The sequence below is a fragment of the Saimiri boliviensis genome, chromosome 19, assembly GCF_048565385.1.
Source record: "Saimiri boliviensis isolate mSaiBol1 chromosome 19, mSaiBol1.pri, whole genome shotgun sequence".
NCBI lineage: Eukaryota > Metazoa > Chordata > Mammalia > Primates > Cebidae > Saimiri > Saimiri boliviensis.
In genome coordinates, this window is record NC_133467.1 from 17,533,870 (window position 1) to 17,558,410 (window position 24,541).

Genomic DNA, 24,541 nt, shown 5'->3' on the forward strand with positions numbered 1-24,541 from the left:
ATACATTTGCAGAAAGCACAGCAGGTCACCTGCCTGTCGTGACTGGAGAATATATCCCTGTAGGTAAAACGAGATGATACAGGAAAACAAACACAACCAGCAGCGAGGTAGGTAGAACCGCAAAGGCCAGGAACAATTCAACTTACTTCCTGACTTTACCCTCGGCACTCTCCACCACGTAGTACCCTGGTTTGCACTCATATTTGCAGACGGTGCCCACGTCATGGTTGGGCTGGAGGCAGTGAGGCAGGAGCAAGTTGGCATTCGGAATAACAGGGGGAGCATCACACTCCAACTTGCAGTAGACTTCAGGGAGAGACCAGAGACCATCTTCAAGACATGTCAGCCACGGGCTCAGTCCTGAATCCAGGAAAGAGAAGCAGAGATGCTCAGAAGAGAGACCCCAGAAAGATAATAGCAGATGAAATGAAAACCTCTCAACATACTGGTGTCTTTCAAAAGTCACATTATTCTTTCTTGAACAGCATCTCAAAAATCCCATGTCAAATGTTTGTCCTGCGTCTTTTTACTTATGGAGTATCCAGTGTGATGCTCTTATATACAACAGAGGTCAGATATATCTTTCTTGACCCAGATGAAAGAATGGCCACCAAATAAACCATTACTTCTTTTCCTACCAACAATAAAAAAGTATCATGGAAAGCATTAAAATAATAACAGATGACACTTTTATAGTGCTTATTATATGGTAGGCACAATTCTAAGCATTTTACATGTATTAACTTGTGTAAACTTCAAACCTCAAACAACCCTATGAAACAGATCCTATTATTATCTCTTATTATGCAGATGAGGAAATCGGGGATTGGTAACCTGCCCAAGGTAGTAAGGGGCAGAATCAGGGTTTGAACAAAGGTAGTTTGGATGCAGAGTTCTGTATTTAAACACTACATCATATGCCTCAGTACAATTCGTGGTTTCTCCAAATGCAATCCATGAACTACTCACCATAGCATTATTATCTCACTCCAGACTCACTAAACAAGAATATCTTGGAGAAAGGTTCAGGAGTCTGCAATTATAGCAAGCTTCCTGAGTCACTGTTAGGCACACCAATTCTAAGAAGCCATCAGTTAGAGCAGGCTCCACCCCATCTTCATCTCTACCCAGCAGCACTAAAGTCAGGGACAAATTGACAAATTACTCTGAAGATGGTTGTAAATATTAAATTTTAAAATGTGTACAATAAAATGTAGCTTGATTATGAATATTATCAAGACAACCATTCTAGTAGGCTTTCCTCTGGGGTATACAACGTCAAATACAAATAGAGGAAAGTCTCAGATTCTTTCATTCAGGAGAATCTGAGCCAGTGCATCCTTCCACGTAGTTGGGGACAAAGAATGGTGTTGCCCTTTGGGACTTTTCTGGAATTATCAGAAGATGTTGACACACTGGAGCAAATGGGAAAGGAGTCAGGGTAAAGAAAAGAACCGCAACATACCCTCAAGAGTGAGGGACTAAAGAGAACTTGCATATACTTCCTGGTTAGCCAGACAATACCTTGCAGCTTGGCTGGTGGGAGACAAGAGATTGAGCAGCGTTTCAGAAAGCTGGTTCCCTCTGAGCAGGAGAAGTTTGCATGGTTCACCAAAGATGGGTCAGGAACACCGCAGTCCACGGGAAGGCAGCTCACATTCCGGTCCCAGTGCCCAGAAGAACATGTGAGCAGAACTTCCTTCTAGAAACAGAGAAATTGCTTCTGTCAAAGTCACATTTTTAAAAGGCTTATCAGAGTAGTTTCCAGGCTTTAGAAGAGTCTCGGTCATTATCTGCCCAAACATTTAAAACAGGACAAACTTTTTTGCCTTTTTCCCTCTTTAGGCCTCATTGTTTTAACATACATTCTTACAATACTCAGTATGATACTGATAAAAGAAGCCTACTAGCGTCAGAGAATCACTGAATGGCAAGCTGCTTTCCAGCTGCTTCTCCAGACCTATTCTCTTCCCTTCTCCACCCTGCTCTGGGCTAGTGGGTTTCATGCCTCTGACTTGTGCTTGCATTCAGATTCAGGACCTGGTGTCAGGAGCCTTGAGAGGGAGAGGAGAAGAGGGGTGCCAGGGTGCTGATTCTCCCCACTGTCTTTCAAGGTTCACTGCAGGTTGGCTGTATCTTCTGGAAGCCTGCTTCACACAGTTTCAGCTCCTTCTTCCTGTGATTCTGCACTCCTACAGTAAACCTTTCAGGCCTGGGGTGATAACTGAGCCTCTCGACCGGGGACACTACTCCATCTCCCTGTGGTTTTCCCATATCCTGCCTGCACATTTATGAGTGGTCCCTTGATTAAATTCTCTCAAATTTCCCACTCTCGAGTATGTCACCTGTCTCCTGCTGGCACTCTTATTAATAAGCCAACTGATAATGCTGCTGAAAATAATTAACTCCACTGAGAATAGTGCTGAGAGCTAATGCATACAAGGAATCTTCCAAACCTTGTGGCTAAATGTGAGAGAGTCTAGCCATTTCCTAGGGCCTGTCATTTCAGTAGGGTAGCCCTAGAGCACAATGCTACTAATTCAGTGCAGAGACATTTACTGAGCACCTAGAAGGGCCGGGTCCTGTCCTAAACAAGACACTCTCCAGGAGCCAAAAAAACTATCAGGCAAGCAAATCGCATGTTGAAACAATGGTTCAAAAATATGTGAAGGAAGGAGAATACAAAGGAGAGAAGGAGGGAGAAAGGCACAAAAAAAAAAGTAAAGAAGGAAAATGTTAGAGCTACATTTTTGTTTGTTATATCCTATCCCCTTCTGTAATGGTTGGAAAGAATGCAATATAAAGACTGCAAACCATGTAGAAAACTGAGATCAAGAAGAAGGAAAACATAAATATGCAACAATAAAGCTACATTGTATAATGCATGCTCCTGTATGATGGTACAACAGCATTTTGGGCGCTGCAGGAGGAACTGCTATCCTTGGTCAGGGAGGAGAGCATGTAGGAGAAGTTTCAGAGCAGGTAATACAGGATTGCCCTTTGAAAAATGATCAGGATTTCCCAGCAGTACAGGAGGAGGTAGGAGAAGAAGGTGTCTAGGGTAGGGGAATGTAACAAGCCAGTAACTGGAGACCTAGAAGCTTACGGCTTGTTTGCAAAACATGCAGCCAACATTTTAGCTACTGGATTATCAAAGGTCTAAGACAGAGAGGGGAGTTTCTATGGCTGAGCCAGCCATCCTGCCAGGAAACCACAGTAGCACCAAAGCCAAAGGTAAAATGACTGCTGAAGGCACCTGTCACCCCAACGCCAACTCCTGGCTACCTGCTCCTCCCTGCCTCCCAGTGTTTCCCTATTGCTTGCCAGAAGGACCCAATTCAAAGCCAGACACATTTTTCTGTTTAGTTTCAGTTCTTGTGTCAACAAAAAGCAAATATCCCCACTGTCTTGTGATGACAAGCAGGGTTGTATAATTTGCTTCATGGGGCCAGCCTCAGGTGACAGCACATTTGGTCAGCTGAACAGTGCTGTTGCTTACTGAGCCATGTGATTGTCAAAGGCGGAGCTCCCACCCTCATTCAGTCCAGATGCTGCCCCTAACACGTGAAACTTAGCCTGCAAGTCTGGCTCTAACCACAGCTAGCCACTACCACTTAAAGAATGCCTCTCGAGGCCAGGCGTGGTGGCTCACACCTGTAATCTCAACACTTTAGGAGGCCGAGGGGGGCAGATCCGAGGTCAGGAAATTGAGACCATCCTGGCCAATACGGTGAAACCCCATCTCTACTTTTTGTATTTTTATATAAAAAATTAGCCAGGCACGGTGGCATGTGACTGTAGCCCCAGCTACTCAGGAGGCTGAGGCAGGAGAATCACTTGAACCCGGGATGCACAGGTTGTAGTGAGCTGAGATCACGCCACTGCACTCCAGCCTGGGCAACAGAGTGAGAGGCTGTCTCAAAAAAAAAAAAAAAAAAAAGAATGCCTCTCACACTTTTCATATATTGCCTGGTGCTTCTCCTGTCTCTGTTAGGTATTGTCCATTTTGCACTGAATTTGCTTCTAATTTTAGTGAATTATGTATGTTGTCTTTTCTTCTCTCCCCTTCTCCACCTATCATGAGTGGATTCAGTTTCTGCATTTTTTTCCATTCTTTTTATTTCTTTTCTGGAGTGGACATTCCTTTGTCTGAGCCAAGATGGGTGAAGAACAGGTAATAAAGGCTCTGCCTTCCTGATGAAAGCATCACAGAGCAAGAAGTTGGTGCCTCAAGGTATATTAAAGTCGCTTTCTCTAGGCAGAACCTAAACCAGCTGAAGCCAAAGAGCATGCATATAAATCCTGACACCTCTAAGCAAGTGAAATTCTCTCACAGGTCTCCAACCTGTTAAGCAATCAATTGGCACAAAATAAAAAAAAATCAACTCTTGTAAATCACTGATGTCTAGCTAACAGTTGTGTGTCCACTCTTTCCCTCCGAGACCACATCTTTCCATTTTTCTCCTGGAGCACAATCATCTCCTGTCTAGTTCGTCCTTTTTCTATCTTATAATACCGTCATGTTTTCTAATGGTTGATTTTATGTTTACAATGTCTCTGTAGGGTACTGAAGACTCTCTAAAGGAAAGATGGAAAACAGAATACGTAGTTGAGAATACATGACCATTCTGCTCCTAATACTGACAACAGTTAGAGTGCTATATACCTACTGCTTTGCCAAAAGCATTTAAATTATTTCCAGTCATCATAATTACTCAATCAGATAAGTTCTCTGTTCTAATCATTTTTAAAATGTGAAAACAAGCTTAAAGAGATTAATTTCTTTCTTTTTAACCCAAAGTTACACATCCACTATATATGTGTAACTTTCTTTTAACCCAAAGTTACACATATATAGTGGAGCCAAAATTTAATTCTGATCTGTCTCCTGAGCCATCCTGTTAATCTACATATTCTACTACCTCCAAACCATCTTGAAATTCTGAAAATGGTACTGTAAAAATCTGAAATGGAGCTCGTAGAAATTTGGAAAATTTGGCCAGAGTTAGAATCATGATAGAATCTCTGCCTCGGTAACAGCTTTAACTCTTCCGGGGAGAAAATCAGGTTCTATCTCTCCAGTCTTTCTGTAAGGAGGGTTGTCGGAGGATGGACAATGTGAACCACAGACATGTTGATTACAACCAATCTTTCCTGAAAACGCACATGTCTGAACTGTGGTGTTCTCATCTTAAAGGCAAAAGGAAGGAACATAATTTCTGACAGAAAGACACAAGGGAGAAGAACAAACATTCTCATTTACTGCCCACCTTAGGAAAAATTTACAACCCTGTACATACTTTTAGATACCTTGCATTTCTACTAAGCCATGCTTCCCTCTGCTTGTTAAAGCCCCCCATGTTTTTCTTTCAAATGGTTTTAAAACATCTGTTCTTTCCTTGTGGAGCCAGAGTTAAGAGCATGAATACCTCCCCTTCCCAGGAACCTGGTCCTGGTGATCACGATATTTCAACTCACCTGCATGGGTCTGATGTACTGCCCACTGCTGGCCTGAAGGGCAAATCCCCTTTGACAAGTGATAGCACACTTCATAAGACCTGGGCCTACAGAGGTACAGTTTATCACATCAGCGTGATCAAGCAGCAATGACGGACAGCTGTCGTGCCTCCCACAGGGCCGATGGACACAGCTGGGATGAAAGAAACAGAAGCATCTTAGGACAGGTTGAGAACCAATAGACAGCAGCAATGACTTTGCACCTCCTTCTGGGAGGGCTTCTAAACCAGAGAGAACAATTTTTCTCCAAAACCAATATTTAACTCATAATCGTTTTTCTCTACTACCCAATACCATGCAGCATAAAAAAAAACATAAAAAATAACAGCTAAGTAGTAACAATTAGCTGAGTTTCCGTGGCTCTTTTTTCCAGGAGGATCAAATGTGATGAAATAAGGTAGAGAACAGATTCTGAAAGTTCGGCATGGTTCAGAAATGAATAGATCATGGGATGACATTCAAAATGTTTAACAACTAGTACTGCTGGGTCCCAAGCAATTAGAACAAATCCAGGACAAAGCTGTGGAGTGAATCCTGGAGGCCCCTAGTTATGTCAGACATCAATCCGTCAACTGTTTGTTCACAACGTGACACAGAAGGCAGTGTCTGAAGGGACTAGATATCTGAGATAACAGAAGGCAACACCAATTTACCGACTGGTATGGAAATGTTTTGACAATCACAAAGCCACAGCAGTACATACCACTGAAAACTAGCACAGGCTGAGCAGAAATTGAATCGATTACTGTAAGAGGAAACTGACATATCTTCAATCCATGTCTCATGCCTAATCTTATGCTAGATGCTTCCACAGACATCCTCTCAGCAAAGAACTGCTGCTTGGATTGCTAGGGCCGACCTAGACTCAGCCTGGACCATAACAGCAGCAAGAATACACTGGAGGAAAACAAGTGTTACCCTGTTGCCATGGCAGAACCATAGAGGTTAACAATTAGGGCATCAGCAATCCCATTACTGGGTATATATCCAAAGGATTATAAATCATTCTACTACAAGGACACGTGCACACGAATGTTCATTGCAGCACTGTTTACAATAGCAAAGACCTGGAACCAACTCAAATGCCCAACGATGATAGACTGGATAGGGAAAATGTGGTACATATACACCATGGAATATTACGCAGCCATCAAAAACGATGAGTTCACGTCCTTTGTAGGGACATGGATGAACCTGGAAACCATCATTCTCAGCAAACTGACACAAGAGCAGAAAATCAAACACCGTATATTCTCACTCATAGGTGGGTGTTGAACAATGAGAACACATGGACACAGGGAGGGGAGCACTATACACTGGGGTCCGTTGGGGGGAAATGGGGGAGGGGTGGGGGGGTGGGGAGGTGGGAAGAGATAGCATGGGGAGAAATGACAGATACAGGTGAGAGGACGGAAGGCAGCAAACCACACTGCTAAGTGTGTACCTATGCAACAATCTTGCATGTTCATCACATGTACCCCAAAACCTAAAATGCAATAAAAAAAAATACAAAAAAAAAAACCAAAAAACAAAAAACAATTAGGGCATTAGCCTCGGGCTGTCTGGACCCATCATTTACTATCTGTGCCATTTGGAGTGAGTTATTCATTTCCAAGTGTTTCAGCTCCTTCCCCTACAAGATGGGGATAATTATGGCAACCTCACAGAGTTGCTCTTCCTCTACTGCTTAACTGCAAAAGGCCTCACTGGTCTGTTTGCTGTTAGTCACCCTACATTTTTGTTCTCCCATTTGTACCTTTGCTCAGCTTGTTGCGATTTCTAAAAGGCCTTCTGCTATGGTTGGGATATGGTTTGTCCCCATAAAAACTCATGTTGAAATTTGATTCCCAATGTGGCCGTATTGGTGTTTGGGTCATGAGGGTGGATCCCTCATGAACGGCTTAGTGCTGTTCACGTGGTGGTTGTGACTGAATTAGTTCTCACTGAAATAGGTTCATTCCCATGGGAGTGGGCTGTTTTAAAGTGAGGGTGCCTCTCAGGTTTTGCACATTTGCATGTGTTTGCTTCTGCCATGTATGACACAGCAAAAAAGCTGAGCAGATGCTGGCGTTACGTTTCTTGCACTTCCCAGCCTATAGAACCATCAGCTAAGTGAATCTCTTTCCTTTATAAATTACCCAGTATCAGGCATTTAGTTATAGCAACACAAATATCCTCTTCCTTTGAACTTCCCAGTGAAGTCAAAAACATAACTCTCTCCTAGCATTTCTTTCTATCTTGTGTTATAGTTAGGTATGCATTTTCTCATTCTGTAATTAATGAGTTAATGTATTTATTCTTTTATTCACAAAGTAATTAGTATCTGAGTGTCTCCTCAATGCTGAACGTCACAACTAGATTATGGACATTTTGAAGAGGAAAACTGACTCTTATTCACTTTTTATGCCATGCTGTAGTCGACACAATTAAAATTAGCTGAATTAAGATTGCTCATGTTTTAGACGGCAGAGTCAGTCCATGGCTATGAAAATGAGAAATTTGTTAAGTTTTATAACAGTAAATAAGGATCTGAAATACGAAAATAACATTAAGCACTAATTCAACCATCTTGCTCCACTCATTTGTTAATAAGCACGTACTAAGCACTTACTGTTGGGAAGCCCTCAATCTGAGTACCTTTGGTACTAGAACCATGCTCTTAGGGAATACATAGTCTTGTATGGAAGACTAACAAGATATTTTCTTGCTCTTGATGTTGCCCGTGGTGCTAATTATTAACCGAAAAATACAACTGCTATAAATCTTGTCCTCAGTAGCGTGCTCTGTTTGCCCCTGAATTGTGTTAGCGATCAACGACTTCATCAAACATCTAGGCAACAATATAAAAACAGTAGAAAACAAAATGTCATCAAATATGCATGTAATACCTTCAAATAATTGAGAGTTGACTTAAGAAGCACTAGCCCAAAAAGGGTGGATTCTAACTAAATATGCTACAGTTGTGGCCCCTGATCTTATACCCTTGGGATTTAAATTATATGCCAGTGATACCCTCATTTCTTTTATCTATGTTTATTAGGTAGGAGTTGGAAGAATTGAAGGTGATTGGTGTGAAAAAAAATGTTTTCACAAGTTTAAAGCCTGGTTATTTCCTGTGATGATGAATTATCCATTATGGGACCTGATGAAGGAAGAAATAAGTAAGTTGGGGGGTGTTGATGAGTTAGCATGAACCCCCCAAATTCAATGCTGATATACAATGTAGGAAATAAATATTTGTCTTCAAATATTTATTTAATTCATCTGATAAGGAAGATAAAATCTAACCATCCTTTATGGCATGTGATCAAGATGCTTCATTAGTGATGCTAAAGAACTCCTAGTTCTCTAGATGCCGCATGGTATGGATGTCCCAAACATAAACTCTTCTTCAGCATGTTGAGCAAGAAGTACTGGAAAACAGAGTCATGAATCCTCTGGTTCACATCAGTTTATCGGAAAGAAATTAAGGTGAAAAGAGCAAGTGCTGTTTTTGAGTGACTTCACCCAATTAATCCACGCCATCATTGAGGACAAATAGGTGTTGAGACAAGACACAAAACAAATGCTCTGCACGAGCCTTCCTCCATCAGGATGGGAACCACTACTGCTATGACTACCAGTGTGAGAAGCCTGTCCAGCAGGAGCAGCAAGGGCGGAATATGAGAGGGGAGAATATGAGACAGGGGAGAATATGAGAGGGAAAAGCGGCATGAAATAAGACCAATACCAAAAAGAAGGACCGAACCCAGACCTGTTTATGAAGTGAGAAATGGTTTTAGGGCAGCTGTTGCAAATTCTTTCACTAGCTTATATTTCCATTTGCTTCCTTTTTAAGGAATTTGTTTTATGAGGACGGAGTTTGTCAGGTCGTTAGCTTCTGATGGCATCTGGTACCAATTGTAGACTTTTCTCCTTTGCACCCCAAACCCAAAACCCCTTTTGTGTTTCTTTTCCACTACAAACACTGCTTCTCTGAGTGAGGCTGTTGTGTTCTCCATTATCTCACCCTCCTGATACATTCTCCTTTCTACCTAATGCTACATAAGTAGTAAAAGTAATTCATATTAAAACTTTTTAAAAACTTTCTTCTTATGGTCTTTGGACAAACGTTAATGAAAGTGGCAGAAGTGAAGGCTTACAATGCCCCAGAGAAGTGGGAAGTTAGGTATTTATCTTGGTTTGACATACAAGGAAACGAAAGCTGTTTGGAGACTGGCTGGAGGCCACACAGCGAGTCAGAGGAAAATCCTCAGGCTGGATCTCAGAGCCCTCACTCTCAGGGCCAGCCTAGACCACCGGGACATCTCCCATGGGACGAGGTTGTTTTCCTGTTGCTTTCTACCCAATTCAGGAGCTAGCAGCAGAGGCCAGAGTGAGCCAAAAAGCTCCTCAGCAGGATAGGCAAGGAAAACACATAGCATATCTTAGTAGTCCAATAGTTTTGAGCAGTTCTGTTTTAAATAACAGTAAATCAAAGTGATGATATTTCTCCAGCTGCTGCTGTCTGCATGATACCCTTCCCAGTATGTGTCCTTTTTTGTCAACACCCACTTGTCTTCCATCTGTGTTTCCACCTCTTTCCCCACCGCATTACAATGTGTTCTCAGGTAAGAAAATGATGGACCCAGTCAGATGTGATTCACAGGTATTTCCATTTTAACAAGAGTCAGTGTTTTAAGCCGAAGGATTGAGTTTTTCACAAGGGAGGTTTGAATCAGTAGGTCTTTAGAAATTACACTATGTAGATGTCACTTACACATAACCCTAGCTTTGCTCTTTGCCTCTCTGCTCTGATAAGCCTCTACTCTCTTTCTGCTGGTCTTCACTTCCAATGCCATTGTATTACAAGGTTTTAAAAAATACTTTTTATTGAGGAATTTTTGTTCAAAATGTATGTTAAGCCTTGGCTACTGTCCTCTTGTACAGAACCTGCCTGTGGGCACCCAGGCACAATCCTAGCAATGCCCTGCAATAACGGTGTATGTTTTTCCTTTGTTGGTTGTGTATGTGAATGACGCCTGTATTTGTGAAGCCTCTGTTGGCATAATTCCTTAAGATTGGTCCTCTTATTCCATGAGGTAGGCTTTACCACAGCTGTGCGTTAGACTCACTTAGGAAGCTTTTAAAAAATATACTCCTTATTTATCCCCTGAAAATTTTGATTCTGTAGGCTTGCAGTTGGGTTCCACCATTTGATGTTTTTAAGTTTCAAAGTGTTGATGCTTACTAGGAGTAAACCTCAACCCCATAAAGATCTAGATATATGTAACCTGAAAGATATGTCAATAATTTCTATAGGCTAAGACTATAAAATAGCAAGACTGACTCCTGCAGGAGACACTGGCCCCACTGCTTCATCATTACATTTTACTATATTACATTATCATGAAGAAGCCACAAGGTAGATCAAAAGCATAAAACATATCCCCTATTCTGAAGAAACTGAATATAGCTGAAAAGAAAAACAATTAAATCATGTGTTACTGATTATAAATTCATGGCTATTTCTGAGAAAAATTTATTATTGAACTTGATGTGACTTTAATGTATGAAGAGAATTTGGAAAGGCAAGAGATGTAGGTCCTGGAAAGTTTTCTCCAACTCTTCACAGACAGAACAAAGGAAAAGCAACAATCTCAAAACATGGATAAAAATGCCACTTCCCCTATCACTGAGAAACAAATAAAATTCAGTGGTGCAGATCTCTTAAATTCTGACAGCTTTAGAGAATTCTATACTGAAAGGAGTCAACCTTTACCTCTGGAAACAGACTTCGTGCCAGGTTCCCAAAGTCTTCCTATACCTTTCAGTGGTTAATGAGGAACAGGGTAAAGTTGATACCAGAAAACAGACATCATTATTTGCAGGTAAAGTGGCCAGCCCCACCAACAAACTTTTCATGAGCTGTCCCCCAGAGAATGTCAAACCAGGCACCTCTTTTTGTTGTCCATTTATAAGGCCATCGCAGGGACACTGACATAGCCTCCAACCCAGGTCCATATTTGGGGAGCTGGACAGTTCCTAACAAACAGGCAAAGTCCTGTTGTTCTGCCTATGGCTGCCCTGAAGCTTTGAAGGTTCTCCTGAGGGTCTGAGCAACCCTGAAAAAACTTCAGAGGGCTACAACAATATTTCAGTCAGTCCGAGTCAGTACTAAAATCATTTTTTCTCCTAAGTAACAGTGTGTGAAAGATCATGGGCTAAAGACTCCATTTCCTGATCGTGATGGAGGTGGTGGAGGGTGGGCATTTAACAACCATTTTAGAGAAACCAGACCTCATGAAAATGGAAACAGATCTTAAAGATAATTCAACTCAAATTTCTTGTATTAAGCCGGGCGCGGTGGCTCAAGCCTGTAATCCCAGCACTTTGGGAGGCCGAGGCGGGTGGATCACGAGGTCGAGAGATCGAGACCATCCTGGTCCACATGGTGAAACCCCGTCTCTACTAAAAATACAAACAATTAGCTGGGCATGGTGGCGTGTGCCTGTAGTCCCAACTACTCAGGAGGCTGAGGCAGGAGAATTGCCTGAACCCAGGAGGCGGAGGTTGCGGTGAGCCAAGATCGCGCCATTGCACTCCAGCCTGGGTGACAAGAGCGAAACTCCGTCTCAGAAAAAAAAAAAAAAAAAAAAAAAAAAAAAAAAAAAAAAAAAAATTTCTTGTATTAAGTGAAAAAAACTTAGTCCAGAAGAAATGATGGGATATTTCAGAAATTCCTACAGCACTAAGATTGTAATATAATAACAAAGAAGACTTAACAGAGCTTTAGCTCAAACTTAAAATCAGGATAACATCAGCTTATAAACTTTTCTGAAGTCAATATCCCACCCTTCCCCAGGCATTCATAAAAGTCTGATCACAACTTTTACCTAGAATCTAGCTTTGCTTAAGAGAAACTGGCATTTGCACCACACTTTTCAAGAAACAATACAGTGCGATGAAGAAAGTAGCGGTCCAAGGCCACATGACTTCGGTTCTGGTCTTGGCTTGCTCCTGCTGGCCTCTAGGACCTTGGGCAAGTCTCTTAACCATCCTGGCCTTCTATCTGCAAATTAGTAAAATGATGGGGTTGAACTGGGTTCTATCAAAGGGCCCGTCCAGCTTTAACATGGTATTGAGTTTCACAGATGAGGTGACGGTGGTATTGGGGTGGGAGTGCAGAAAACCCATGAACAGGCAGGATGTGGTAGAGAACTCAAGAAAGACTTGCTCATAATCTTTCTTGCCCAGTGTGTTTTTGTAGCGTAATGCCCCAACTTTTCAGTTGTTTAGTTAAACAAAATATTGCAATTCATTTATCCAAGAAGTGCCACCCTTGACTAAATAGCAATCCCAGAGGTCTCTCTAGAAACAGCTCTTTTAAGGTTAAGTAGCAAAAGAGGATCAGATTTTTCTCTATTCCTTCGCTTCATTTTATTGATTCTTACGGAAATAAGAAGGAATGCACGCTCTGAATTTGGCAGCAGATAGGAGTGGGATGTACAGAATGTAGAGTGGACTGGATGAGGCTGAGTCCTCATTTAATTTTCCTACCACCAACTGCAAACCAAATGTAACGACAATAATAGCATTCATCCTTGATAGCTTTGCTACTTATCCAAACTAATCGAGAAAAAATGTCTTAATTCTGACTCCCCATTGTGCTTCCTCCTCATTTCTGGCTTCATCTCTGCTGTGTAGGACAGGAACCAGGTTATATGTTAAAAACATTTCTGTTCTCCTTCTTGCACAGACCAATGCTGGTACTCTGAGGTGTTGAGAACCCTCCTAACTTGGAAAATAAAACTAATTCAAGTTCTTCTCTGAAGATTCTCATCTGATGGAAACAGACGAATCTCAGCAGTAATTTTGATTCTTCCTTTGCATGATAGAAAAATGGTGAATTATTACACCAAACGAACTTCTTCCATTCCTGTATCCTGGGAAAGTGGAGGTTTCTCTGTCCCTTTATTTAAGTCTCAGCACAGAATTTGGTTCCTCACACTAGATCTTCAGGATATGTCCATCTCTTCCTACAATGTGACCTATTTGTAAGTTCAGAACTAGACTCTGGGGAGTCCCAGTGCTGTGCAATTTGCTTCACTCATTTTTTATTCTGGGCATGGAATTCTGGGGTTTACCATGTTTTTCTGTAAATGTCCCTTCCGAAGGTCCCCTGTCCTTCTGAAGATAAACAGATTTACATTACACAGTCAAAAGTGTTCTCTTTCAAAAGCCCTGTCTCACCAAGTTTCAGAACCCATGATTTTAACATAGATTATAAAATCTCTGGAATACCAAAAAAAGAACGAAAACAATTCAATTGCAGGCTAACATACAGTTAATGTGCTTCCTAGCAATTGCCAGGGGAAGCAGAACCATTCATTTGAAACAACAAAAAGGTATGTATATATCAGCTGACCCTTGAACAACATGAGCCTGAGCTTTGCCGGTCCACCTACATATACATTTTCTTCCACCTCTGCCACCCCTGAGATGGCAGAACTAACCCCTCCTATTCTTCCTCCTCCTCAGCCTATTCAACATGAAGACAATGAGGATGAAGACCTTTATAATGATACACTTCCACTAATAAATTGTCAATAAGTCCGGGCTTGGTGGCTGATGTCTGTAATACCAGCACTTTGGGAGGCTGAGGTGGCTGGATCACTTGCGGTCTTGAGTTTGTGACCAGCCTGATCAACATGGTGAAACCCCATGTACTAAACTACAAAATTATCCAGGGGTGATGGTGCACCCCTATAATCCTAGCTACTTGGGAGGCTGAGGCAGGAGAATCGCTTGAACCCAGGAAGCGAAGGTTGCAGTGAGCCAAGATCACACCATTGTATTCCAGTCTGGGCAACAAGTGTAAAACTGCCTCAAATAATAATAATAATAATGAAGAGTAAATATATTTTCTCTTCTTCATAATTTTCTTAATAACATGTTTTCTGTAGTTTACATTATTGTAAAACTACAGTATGTAATATATTTAATGTATCAAATATGTGTTAATTGACTATGTTATTGGTAAGGCTTCCCATCAACAGTAGGTTGTCAGTAGTTAAGTTTTAGGTGACTCAGAAAGTATAGGCAAATTTTTTATTGTACAAAGGTCAGTGCCCCTAATCCGTGTGCTGTTCATGCATCAACTCTATATGTTGTTCTCCTCCCAACATGCGTGATTTGCAAAGGCAGCAGCCATCTCCCAGGACTGCACTGCTGACTCTCTCTCTACCATTTATTCCTGGACACAAATTAAGCTATTCACTAGGGAAGGACACTTCCCAGCTACATTCCTTAGCTGAGCCTGGGAAATTGTGAAACATGAAGAGTTCAGTGAGAACAACACAGTCCTCTGACGAAGTTTAGTGGGCATGAGCTTCAGACTGCATCACTCCTGGAACAGCACCTACAGGGTAGAAAGACAGGGTAGCCTGGCTTCTCTGTGGGCTATACATAAGCTAGGGCTAAATGGAAGTCTTCAGGATTTGCAATCAGGCCCCTTGAATAGCTCTCAAATTCACAAGCAGAAGTAAGAAGAACATAAAACATCTACAGGGCCCTTCTGGGACTCTCCCTCTCCCTATTTCTCCTTGGTTTATTTTCCTTGTAAATTTCTAGACACCCCAACAGAAGCTTCACATTCCTGTCATCTTCTAATACTAGAATTTGCCAATCCTTGGTTGACATCAGATTTGAAATATTGTTTTTTTCTGTTCTTTTGTTCTTCCTAGCCTACTGGAGCCTTGCAACATTGATGGCTCATTTGCTTATGGAGAAATTAAGGGCTGAGGAAGGAAAGAGACTATGCTAAAATCCTGCAGTGAGACTAAATGATGTAGACAACAGTGAGAAGCAGGGATCTGGGCATTGGTTTGCTACCACTTCAATCTCCAGACTTCCTCTGCCTGCAGAGCTATGGTTGCACACAAAACCAGACACGGCCCGAGTCATTCCAACCAGAGCTTATAGTCAAATCTGTCAACAGCGTCTGTCTCCCTGGCAGGCTGGCAAAATGACAGAACCTTGGAAATACTGGTTTCCTTTTATTTTCTGTGCTTTCTCCACCAGCTGCCATGAATACAGACTATACTGACAGGGCCAGCCCTAAGCAAAATTGGGAAGTAGGTGACATTTTTAATTCATCTCTCTTTTCAATACCATTGTTTCTACTTCTCACGTTCCCTAAAACTTCTAAATGGCTATACTAGGTCACATCTCAGCAGAGCCATGGGGCTTATTTTTTGAATTATCAAAATCCACAAGAGAATATTTCTGGTATAAATAGTTGATAAAGACTTAAAACACTATTATTTCTAGTATACAGTTTTTTACTTTTTTAAAGAGACCTCTGGAGATTGTTGAGACTTAAAGAAAATTCCTAATGATGGAATTTGAGACACTATAAGTCACTAGGGAGGAATCATTATTTTAAAATCAGTTTATTCCTTCAGGGTGGACCTCAACCCTAAGTCTTCCTAAGCTGGTTTCACCTGTTCCTAGCTTTTGATCAAATGCTTCTACCTACCTTGTTCTCAGAAAGTATCCCACTAAGAACCATTTCAGACAAGGTAATGTTTTAATAAAGACTATTCTGGAATTGTCTTAGCCATACTTTATTAAGCCCTCCAAAAGGACCATGTCCATGGCCTCTTCCTTTTTCCTCTGTAACCTCATGATCTGAAAACAAAACAAAATAAAACAAACAAACAAACAGTTGAAAAGGCTCAAACAGCTCACTGTGCCTCCCAAACCAGACTTGTCATCCACCCGGCCATCCATCATCTGCCAGGGGAATCAGAATCCTCTCCAGTGGGTTTTCCTACTTCCTTCTTATTTCATGGACAATTCATTCTGGGAAAAGGAAGTTGGGCAAGAAAGCAAGGGAGCAACTGAGCAGCTATAATTCTTTCCTTGCTTAAAAGAAACTGTGTAGAAAATAAGAGACTGAATGTTAATTTGTTAAACTGCTTTGAGGAGGTAGATAATCAAATGAGTAGAAAGGCAATACATATTTCATGTCTATAGTGCCTTTCCCAGCAGCAACAGACAGCATTTCCCATCACTCAGGAACATTAAAAGGAAACCCTATGATAAAAATAAAAGATGAGGATTCAAAAAATAAATGCTTTAAAATGCAGTCCTTAAGAAAAAAAAAAAGATGAGCCTTCACATCTTGAGGCTATCAAAAGAGAAGTAATCCAAAGGTTCTACATAGGACTGAACAGAGGAAGAAGCAGCCTGGAAAGGTTTGGCACTCAATCCAGGTGGAAGAGGAGGAAAAAGGGTTGGCATTTTTAATCTGAGCTTCAAATAACTGAAGCACAATAGAAATTGCTAAACCAGCAGCTCAGGGTTCCAGGGAAAAATAAAGCATGAAGCAGAATGACAGACAGAGATGAAATAATACTATTAACAAGACCAGACTCAGAGACTGATTATAGCAGGGATGGAATGGCAGAGTACTGAGCTGTGCCCTGGCTTCCTCTCCCTGGGCCAGGGCTCAGTCATCCTATAAGCTAGCTCCAGTTTTATTTGTAGCCTGTAGTATAACCAAGAAGAAAGATTTTCACACCTGAGTCTCTACATCTCTTAAATAAGACAGCCACTTCCACCCAGACATTCTCTGGGGACTATTAAACACATAAAAGTAAGTTCTATGGAAAAGTTTCTTTTCTTTCTACCACATCCCTCCACTTCCCAACTGTAATTCCATGTCTAAGTGAATTATCCATGAACAATAGAGGTTGACATACAAATCACCCGCATTGGACTTAATGATTTAGCCTACATCTTCTCTGCCAGCAGATCCACCTTTTCAAGAATAGCTTTCTAAGGCTAAAGACATCTTTTGTGTCACAAGTACATAGTGACACAAAAAGGATCTAAGGAGTCCAGAGAGCCTGAGTAAGTCAGCCTGACTACACCATTAACACGACATGTTACCCAAATTCATAAACTGCAAAGGGAAAATTGTGGGTTATTTGTATGACTAATTGTTTATTTTTCTACCAGGAGTAATTATTTCCACAGGCCCTGCTTCAGGAAACAGTAACCTGAAGAACAGAGGCTAACAGAGACAATGAAGGTGACTTAATAAGTATTCATGTCATAAATGTCATAAATTTGTAGGTCTCTATCTGTGAGTCTGGGGCATTGCAAAGCAAACCAAATATACATTGTTCATTGACTACTCATTTTTGAAAATTACTTGATACTCTTCTTTACAGAAGTATGGTTAGCAAAGCAAGGCAGGTATGTTAATTATATGCATATATTCAGTTTTATGATAAATATACAAGAGCTAGATGTTGGACTCCAACTGATGTCCATAATAACAGCCTAATGGTAAATGTTTTTAATGCAAAAGGTAAATTCTTACTTTAGGGATTTTTTTTTTTTTTTTTCGAGACGGAGTTTCGCTCTTGTTGCCCAGGCTGGAGTGCAATGGCGTAATCTCGGCTCGCCGCAACCTCCGCCTCCTGGATTCAGGCAATTCTCCTGCCTCAGCCTCCTGAGTAGCTGGGATTACAGGCATGCTCCACCATGCCCAGCTAATTTTTTGTATTTTTAGTAGAGATGGGGTTTCACCATGTTGACCAGGATGGTCTCGATCTCTTGACCTCGTGATCCACCCGCCTCGGCCTCCCAAAGTGTTGGGATTACAGGCTTGAGCCACCGCGCCTGGCCTACTTTAGGGATTTTTATAGCAGCTTTATTCATAATTGCCAAAACTTGGAAGAAACCAAGACGTCCTTCAATAGATACATGGAAAAATAAACTGTTATACATCCACACAATGGAATATTATTCTATTATAAAAAAGAAATGAGCTATCAAGCCATGAGAAGACATGAAGGAAACTTAAATACACATTAGAATGTGAAAGAAGCTAATCTGAAGAGCCTACACACTGTGTAATTCCAACTGTATGACATTCTGGAAAAGGCAAAACGATGGAGATGGTAAAAAGATTAATTGTTGTGAGAAGTTTGGGACAGCAGGGGTGTAGAGTATGGTGGTGAACAGGTAGAACACAGAGAATTTTTAGGGCAGTGACACTGCTGTGTGTGATACATGTCATTACACATTTGCCCAAACACACAGAACATATACCACTAAGAGTGAATTCTAATGTAAACTACAGATAGGATGTGATTTTGATGTGTCAATGTAGGTTCATCAGTTGTAATAAATGTACCACTCTGGTGGGGGATGTTGATAGCAGGAGTGGCTATGCATGGGTGGAGGCAGTAGGTATATGAGAAAACTCTGTACCTCCCTTTCAATTTTTCTGTGAACCTATAACTGCTCTAAAAGAATAAAGTCCTTAAAAATAAAACAATAACGCTCTTTTGAATGTCACACCACTTAAAAATTTAAATCATTTAAAAATTAGTTTTATAATTCAATGCATATTACATTAACCTTTTCCAAGACTGTCTTGCATAGAGTGAAACATATTCACAAACACACACATACACACATATATTCATACAGATATATGACCACATTCGTGTATGTGTATGACTACCAATGTGGTCAAATATGTCTATGATACATACTGGATCAAAATTGCTAACACTCAATTATTCAGCAATATAAAAATAATCAGAACAAAGGTAACTGATGTAACCTAACTTTTTAATTTTTGTATTTTTATATACAGTCATGTACCATTTAACAATGGGATACGTTCTGAGAAATATGTCACTAGGTGATTTTATTGTGCATATACCATACAGTGTATTTATACAAACCTAAATGATATAGCCTAGTATACACATATGGTGTATAAATGTGTATATACATGGTGTAGACCGTTGCTCCTAGGCTACAAACCTGTATAGCATGTTACTGTACCAAATACTGTAAGCAACTGTAAGATAATGGTGTTTGTGTATTTACACAAATCTAAACATAGAAAAGGGACAGCAAAAAATACTGTATTATAATCTTATAAAATAATCATTATATATGCATTCTTTCATCGAGAAAAATGTTACGTGGTATATGACGGTAATTTCATTTTCTAGGAAACACACCAATATTACTGATTAAATTTCATTTTAATGATAATATAAAAATATCAGTTGAGCCATGAAGAAGATGGCTCTGAAGCAGACTAAAGCATATGGGGAAAATTCTGAACCGGTATCATTCATAAAATAGATGTGTTTTATCTGGATAAAAGAGGGTTTCAAGGACATTCTCTGGTAGAGAACTGCTTGGATAACCTACCTACCAAGATCTGGGGAATTTCTATGAAAATACCTTACTCTTGGAATCACTACTTTTCCTTCATGCTTTTTTCCTGCAAACAAGTTATTTGTGTGTACCTTGTGTCCTAAGCTGTCTAATAAGTTGAAACTACATGGGTATAGCCTGTGATTCTGTCAGGATATATATGTAGTCAGATAACTCCAAGGTTACGGCATACATTCACCTATCTCAGGCTAACCTATTGTGGTGGACATAATCCCTACCTTCTGAAATCCCTATCCTTGCATAATCTCCTCAACTTGAGTGTGGGTGGGACCAGTGACATGTTTCTAATCAACTAAATATGACAAAGTCGATAAGCAGTGACACTTGTGATTATGTTACAAACAATCATAAAGTTTACTTGCTGAGAGATTCCTTGTCTTGTTGGCTTTGAAAGAAACAAGCAAACACAGGTGAGCTTCCCAATGGAGAGGGCTATGAGGCAAGGAAGTGAGGGTGGCTTCTGTACAACATCCAGAAAAAAACTGAAAGCCCTCAGTCTGACAGTCTTTTGGAACCAAATACCAACAACCATATTAACACGGAAGTGGACCTTCCCCAGTCAAGCCTTCAAATGAGAACACATTCCTGATACCTCATTCTAGCCTTACAGAGGACCCAGCTAAGCCTTGCCTACACTCCTGACCCTCAGAAACTGTAAGATGATGAATAAGCATTGCCATAGGCTGCTACATTTATAGTAATATTATTATGCAACATTAGAAAACATATACACATAAGCCAGCTTTCAAAATAATGTTTCTTTTCCTGGATTAGGAAAACAAATGTAATCTTTAATCACAGAGAGAGTGAAATATGTTTTCTCAGATTTTATTTCTTCTCTTTTTATTTTTTTGGTCTGGGCTAGGATCCCATAGGAGCTGGGTTAAAACTTCCCCTTTTCTATACCTCAAATCCTCTGGGTTGTGTCCATAAAATTGCCCTAATCTGAATTATGTATTTCCTACACTTTCCCAAAAGTCCAAAGTATCTTTGCCATTCTAATTTTTATAATCTACTCCATCAGGTTTCTTCAGCTTGCCTATATTACTTGCAGCCTGAATTTATAAGTCATAATTTTCTCAAAACAAATACAGCCGTTTGCATGAGTACATCTAAAATAGATCTGTTATTTGATTATTCTGGGGCCAGTTAAACTCTTGTTACCTGAATCAAAATATGGTTTGAGAGAGGGTGGCAGGATTTCTTGGAGAGTAGTAGATATATTTCTGAAATAGCTTGCTATTTATATGATAGATGCTTTCCTTCCTAGAAACAAGTTACTTGAATTTGTCTTACTTTTTCTAATCCCAAATAAGGTAAATGTGTGCACTTGAGTCTCAGTTTCCTCAACTGAAAAATTATTCCTGTTACATTGTGTCACTTAAACAGTTTTTGAACAACAGGCTATATCTTTCTATATACAAATACACAGGAATGCACACTTGCAAACACACACACATACACATACACACATAATGATAGTGAGAACGAGATAGAAGGAAGAACCCCAGTTTCCACATTGATATTTATTTTAAAAGAATAATATCCTATTCAATTTTATATTAGAACACTTGGCTTTGATACTGTTTAAACTTGATAGTTTAAAGCAAAACTTAGAACCCACTATGTTTTTATATTTATAAGTATCTGGTACTTGTTTTCCATCTCAATCAGAATGTGTATTTATACTGAATAAACTAATGAGGTATTTATACTTTATGTTGGCCTTATACTTAAGTTCAAAACATTAAAAAATACGAATTTCTAATTAGCTCAAATCTATTCAGAAATTATATTGAAAAGCAGTATTGAAGCCAGGAAGGAAATACTAGGTGCAACACAAAAGACACAGAGAAAAGGAGTTTCTTCTTAGTTATTTGACAAGACTTTCTCTGCTGGTTATCAACTTATTGCTTCTCAGTTTAAATCCACCTGTCATTGCCCTACTTTATGATACTAGAGCTGGACCATGGAAACATTTCTCTTTTACCAGCTAGTATGTCACTCTTTTCTTCAGTAGATGGCACTGGAGAGACACTGCAGGATGCAGAGGCTTGCCTTCATTCCTATGTGCTTTCCTCTCCCTGCTTCTCCCAACCATGTTTCGGACAACCAGTGGTGCTCACCACCTAGTAAGTTTCAGGGACACTCCACATGTCCCAGCAAGTCTCACCGGCATCCCAGCTGGCGTACAAACAAGTTTCAGCGGCAGCCCTGTGAATGTCTCTCATCAAGTTTCATCAGTGCTCAGTGGGGAGACTCCCAGAAAGTTCCAGCAGCACCACAATGATAGCTTTCCAGCAAGTCCCAATTGTGTTCCAGAGGCAGCATCTTCAAGAGCTTTACCTGTACCCCGGTGAGCATTTCCTGACTACTAGCCCCATCCCACTCTGTAGAACCTCCACAAACTTCTCTGCCGCACAATGTGCCACAGCTCCACCTCCCCAATGAGATCTGAACCTCAGCTTTGGGTGGGGAGCCTCTTCCACATTTGTTCCTTTCTTGGATACTCTTCAACCACTCATAAAAGTAATGGTTGCTCCCTTTATCCATCATTCATCTATTGGTTAGAGTTCTCCCTACCCTTTAGTAGTTAATTATCTTACTGGTTAATAATTACTTTTATTAAACTTTCTCTATTTTAATTACTGTGTCCTGATTGGACCCCAACTGAGATGGAATGGGTACTGTGGATAACACTAGAAGATAGATTCACAAGGATAGGATTTGGGGACAAATCTGGTTGTGTCTTTGGTCTTGAGTACAATGCTGAGCTGCTAGTAATCCACAGCATCCAGCAGCATCATAATTACTCAAGCTGCTGTGTTTGGTTGATTGTGATGAAGAGCTAACTGAAAGAGTGTCTACTGTATTTGACTGTAGGTGTGCTGCACACCACCGGCCATGTCACAGCAACAAAAGAGAAGAAATCACACTAGAAACAGCAGAGAAGACCCCTCCTCCTGATTTGTATCTCCAGCACTCTCTACTGATGATGCTTAACTTGATGCCAGTTGGCAAAGGATAAATATTGACAAAAATCCAGCTCTACTATTACAACATAGGTGATAAGGGTGGATTTGGAACCAGGAAGCAACAAACAAATTGACTGACAACTAGCACACCTGATTGGCAAAATATAAAGATGCGGAATACTGTGAAAACTGCCACAGGTGGTACCCCAACCTGGTGTTAGAAGGTGCTACAAATTTCACATGTATTGTTTACAGTTAATCTCACAGGAATACCATAAGGTAATTTCTCCTTGCATCCCACTTAAATACCAACAATACAGAAAAATGTAGAAATTATTATCAATACTAAAAACCAAGATTTGACAACCAAAATCTGTAGCGATTTTCTTTTGATTGAAAAATGTAGTGGAGTTAAATTGAGAAACATCACTGAAAACCAAAGTTTGTGCTTTTTGTTTTCTCAAAAAGAGAGAATAAGTTACGAAGCCATACTAAAGGAAAAAACAGGCCATTCTTTCTTCATTCCCTGGCTCCCATAAAGAACAGAAAAACGGGTCCTATTTTTCAGGGGTTACAGATCTGTTATCCAGCCATTATTCCCATCAGTACCACCTTTTCTTTACTCACTTCAAGACTTCAGGTTAGGAAATATAAAGGTCTTAATGAGGTAGAGTGGAGTGTGGAACCACTGGCAAAAGCCATTGTATCTTGGGAGATAAACGTCCCAAAGGTAAAAACGCTACTGAGTCCTAAAGAATCCTAGAGACTTGAGGATCATGGAATAAACTTTTGGAATAAAATCTTGGAGTAGTTGGACATGGCAACATTGGACTGTCTTTGTAAACAGTATGGTGAAGCTATGTGCCCTGGGCTCATTGGCGACAAAGACAGAGAAAAGTTAAAAATAAAAGAAAGGCAAATATTTATCAAACAAATATAAATAAAAGGGAGGCAGGGATAGAAATTTTAATTCCAGGAAGAGTACAAAGCCACAGCATTTAAAGGGGTAAAAGGGCTGGCAAGATGTAAGATCCTAATAATGATAAAAGACCCACAAAAATTATATACTTAGTTATCTAACATCAAATTCTATAAATCAAAAACTGTAATACAAGGAAAAAATGAAAGCAGTGCCATTGTATAGAAGGTTGACACCACATTCTCAACCAGGTAGATCGGGAAATCTATGCAGATTGAAGGAAAAGTGTAAATACTGTAAATAAATGAGTAGTCAAAAGTTTCAATTATTGTCATCAAGCCATGTCCTGGAAAAGGAGACAATATTCTTTATCTTTTGAAGATTCAGCACTCAGAGATCTTATGGATATATTATCAGGCAGGTCACAGAAGTTACAATCATTTTTTTTTCTATTGTATCCATGTGATTGGAAGAACAAAATTTGACAGGAGTAACTACATGCCCATCAGCAATTCTTGCCTACTGGTAAACTCTTCTATCTTGACCTTGTAAATTTCCAAAGCAGAAAGAGTTCTGTTTGCCTGCAAACTAACTCACTCACTTAGGTATGTTAACATGTTTGTGTCTGGATTATATTTTAGACACCCTGCAAATCCCACTACATTAATAAAATAGATGGTTTCTACTTTCCAAAGCCATCAACACAATCCTGGGATGGTTGGAGTTTTTCCTGATCCTGATACTGTGGTGAGTTATGCAGAACCTATCCCTAAAGTGGCTAGAGCTGGAAACAACTGGAGGGTTAAGAATGAATTGGGCTCTCCTTGAGTGCTGGTGGCCAAAATCAGGAAAGCTCAACTTGGTTTTCAAG

The 24,541-nt window shown here is 40.3% G+C and overlaps 1 protein-coding gene across 2 annotated transcripts in view; it reads right to left on the minus strand.

The window, feature by feature from the left end:
- Positions 1-24,541, minus strand: part of PAPPA2 (pappalysin 2) — a 578,240-nt gene that overhangs the window by 72,747 nt on the left and 480,952 nt on the right. For both annotated transcript variants that reach the window (XM_074389559.1, XM_074389560.1), the window contains 3 exons: positions 5,479-5,650; positions 1,525-1,702; positions 147-360 (listed from right to left, as the gene is read on the minus strand). In XM_074389559.1, coding sequence (XP_074245660.1) covers positions 147-360; positions 1,525-1,702; positions 5,479-5,650 — 564 coding nt within the window. The remainder of the gene's footprint in view (positions 1-146; positions 361-1,524; positions 1,703-5,478; positions 5,651-24,541) is intronic.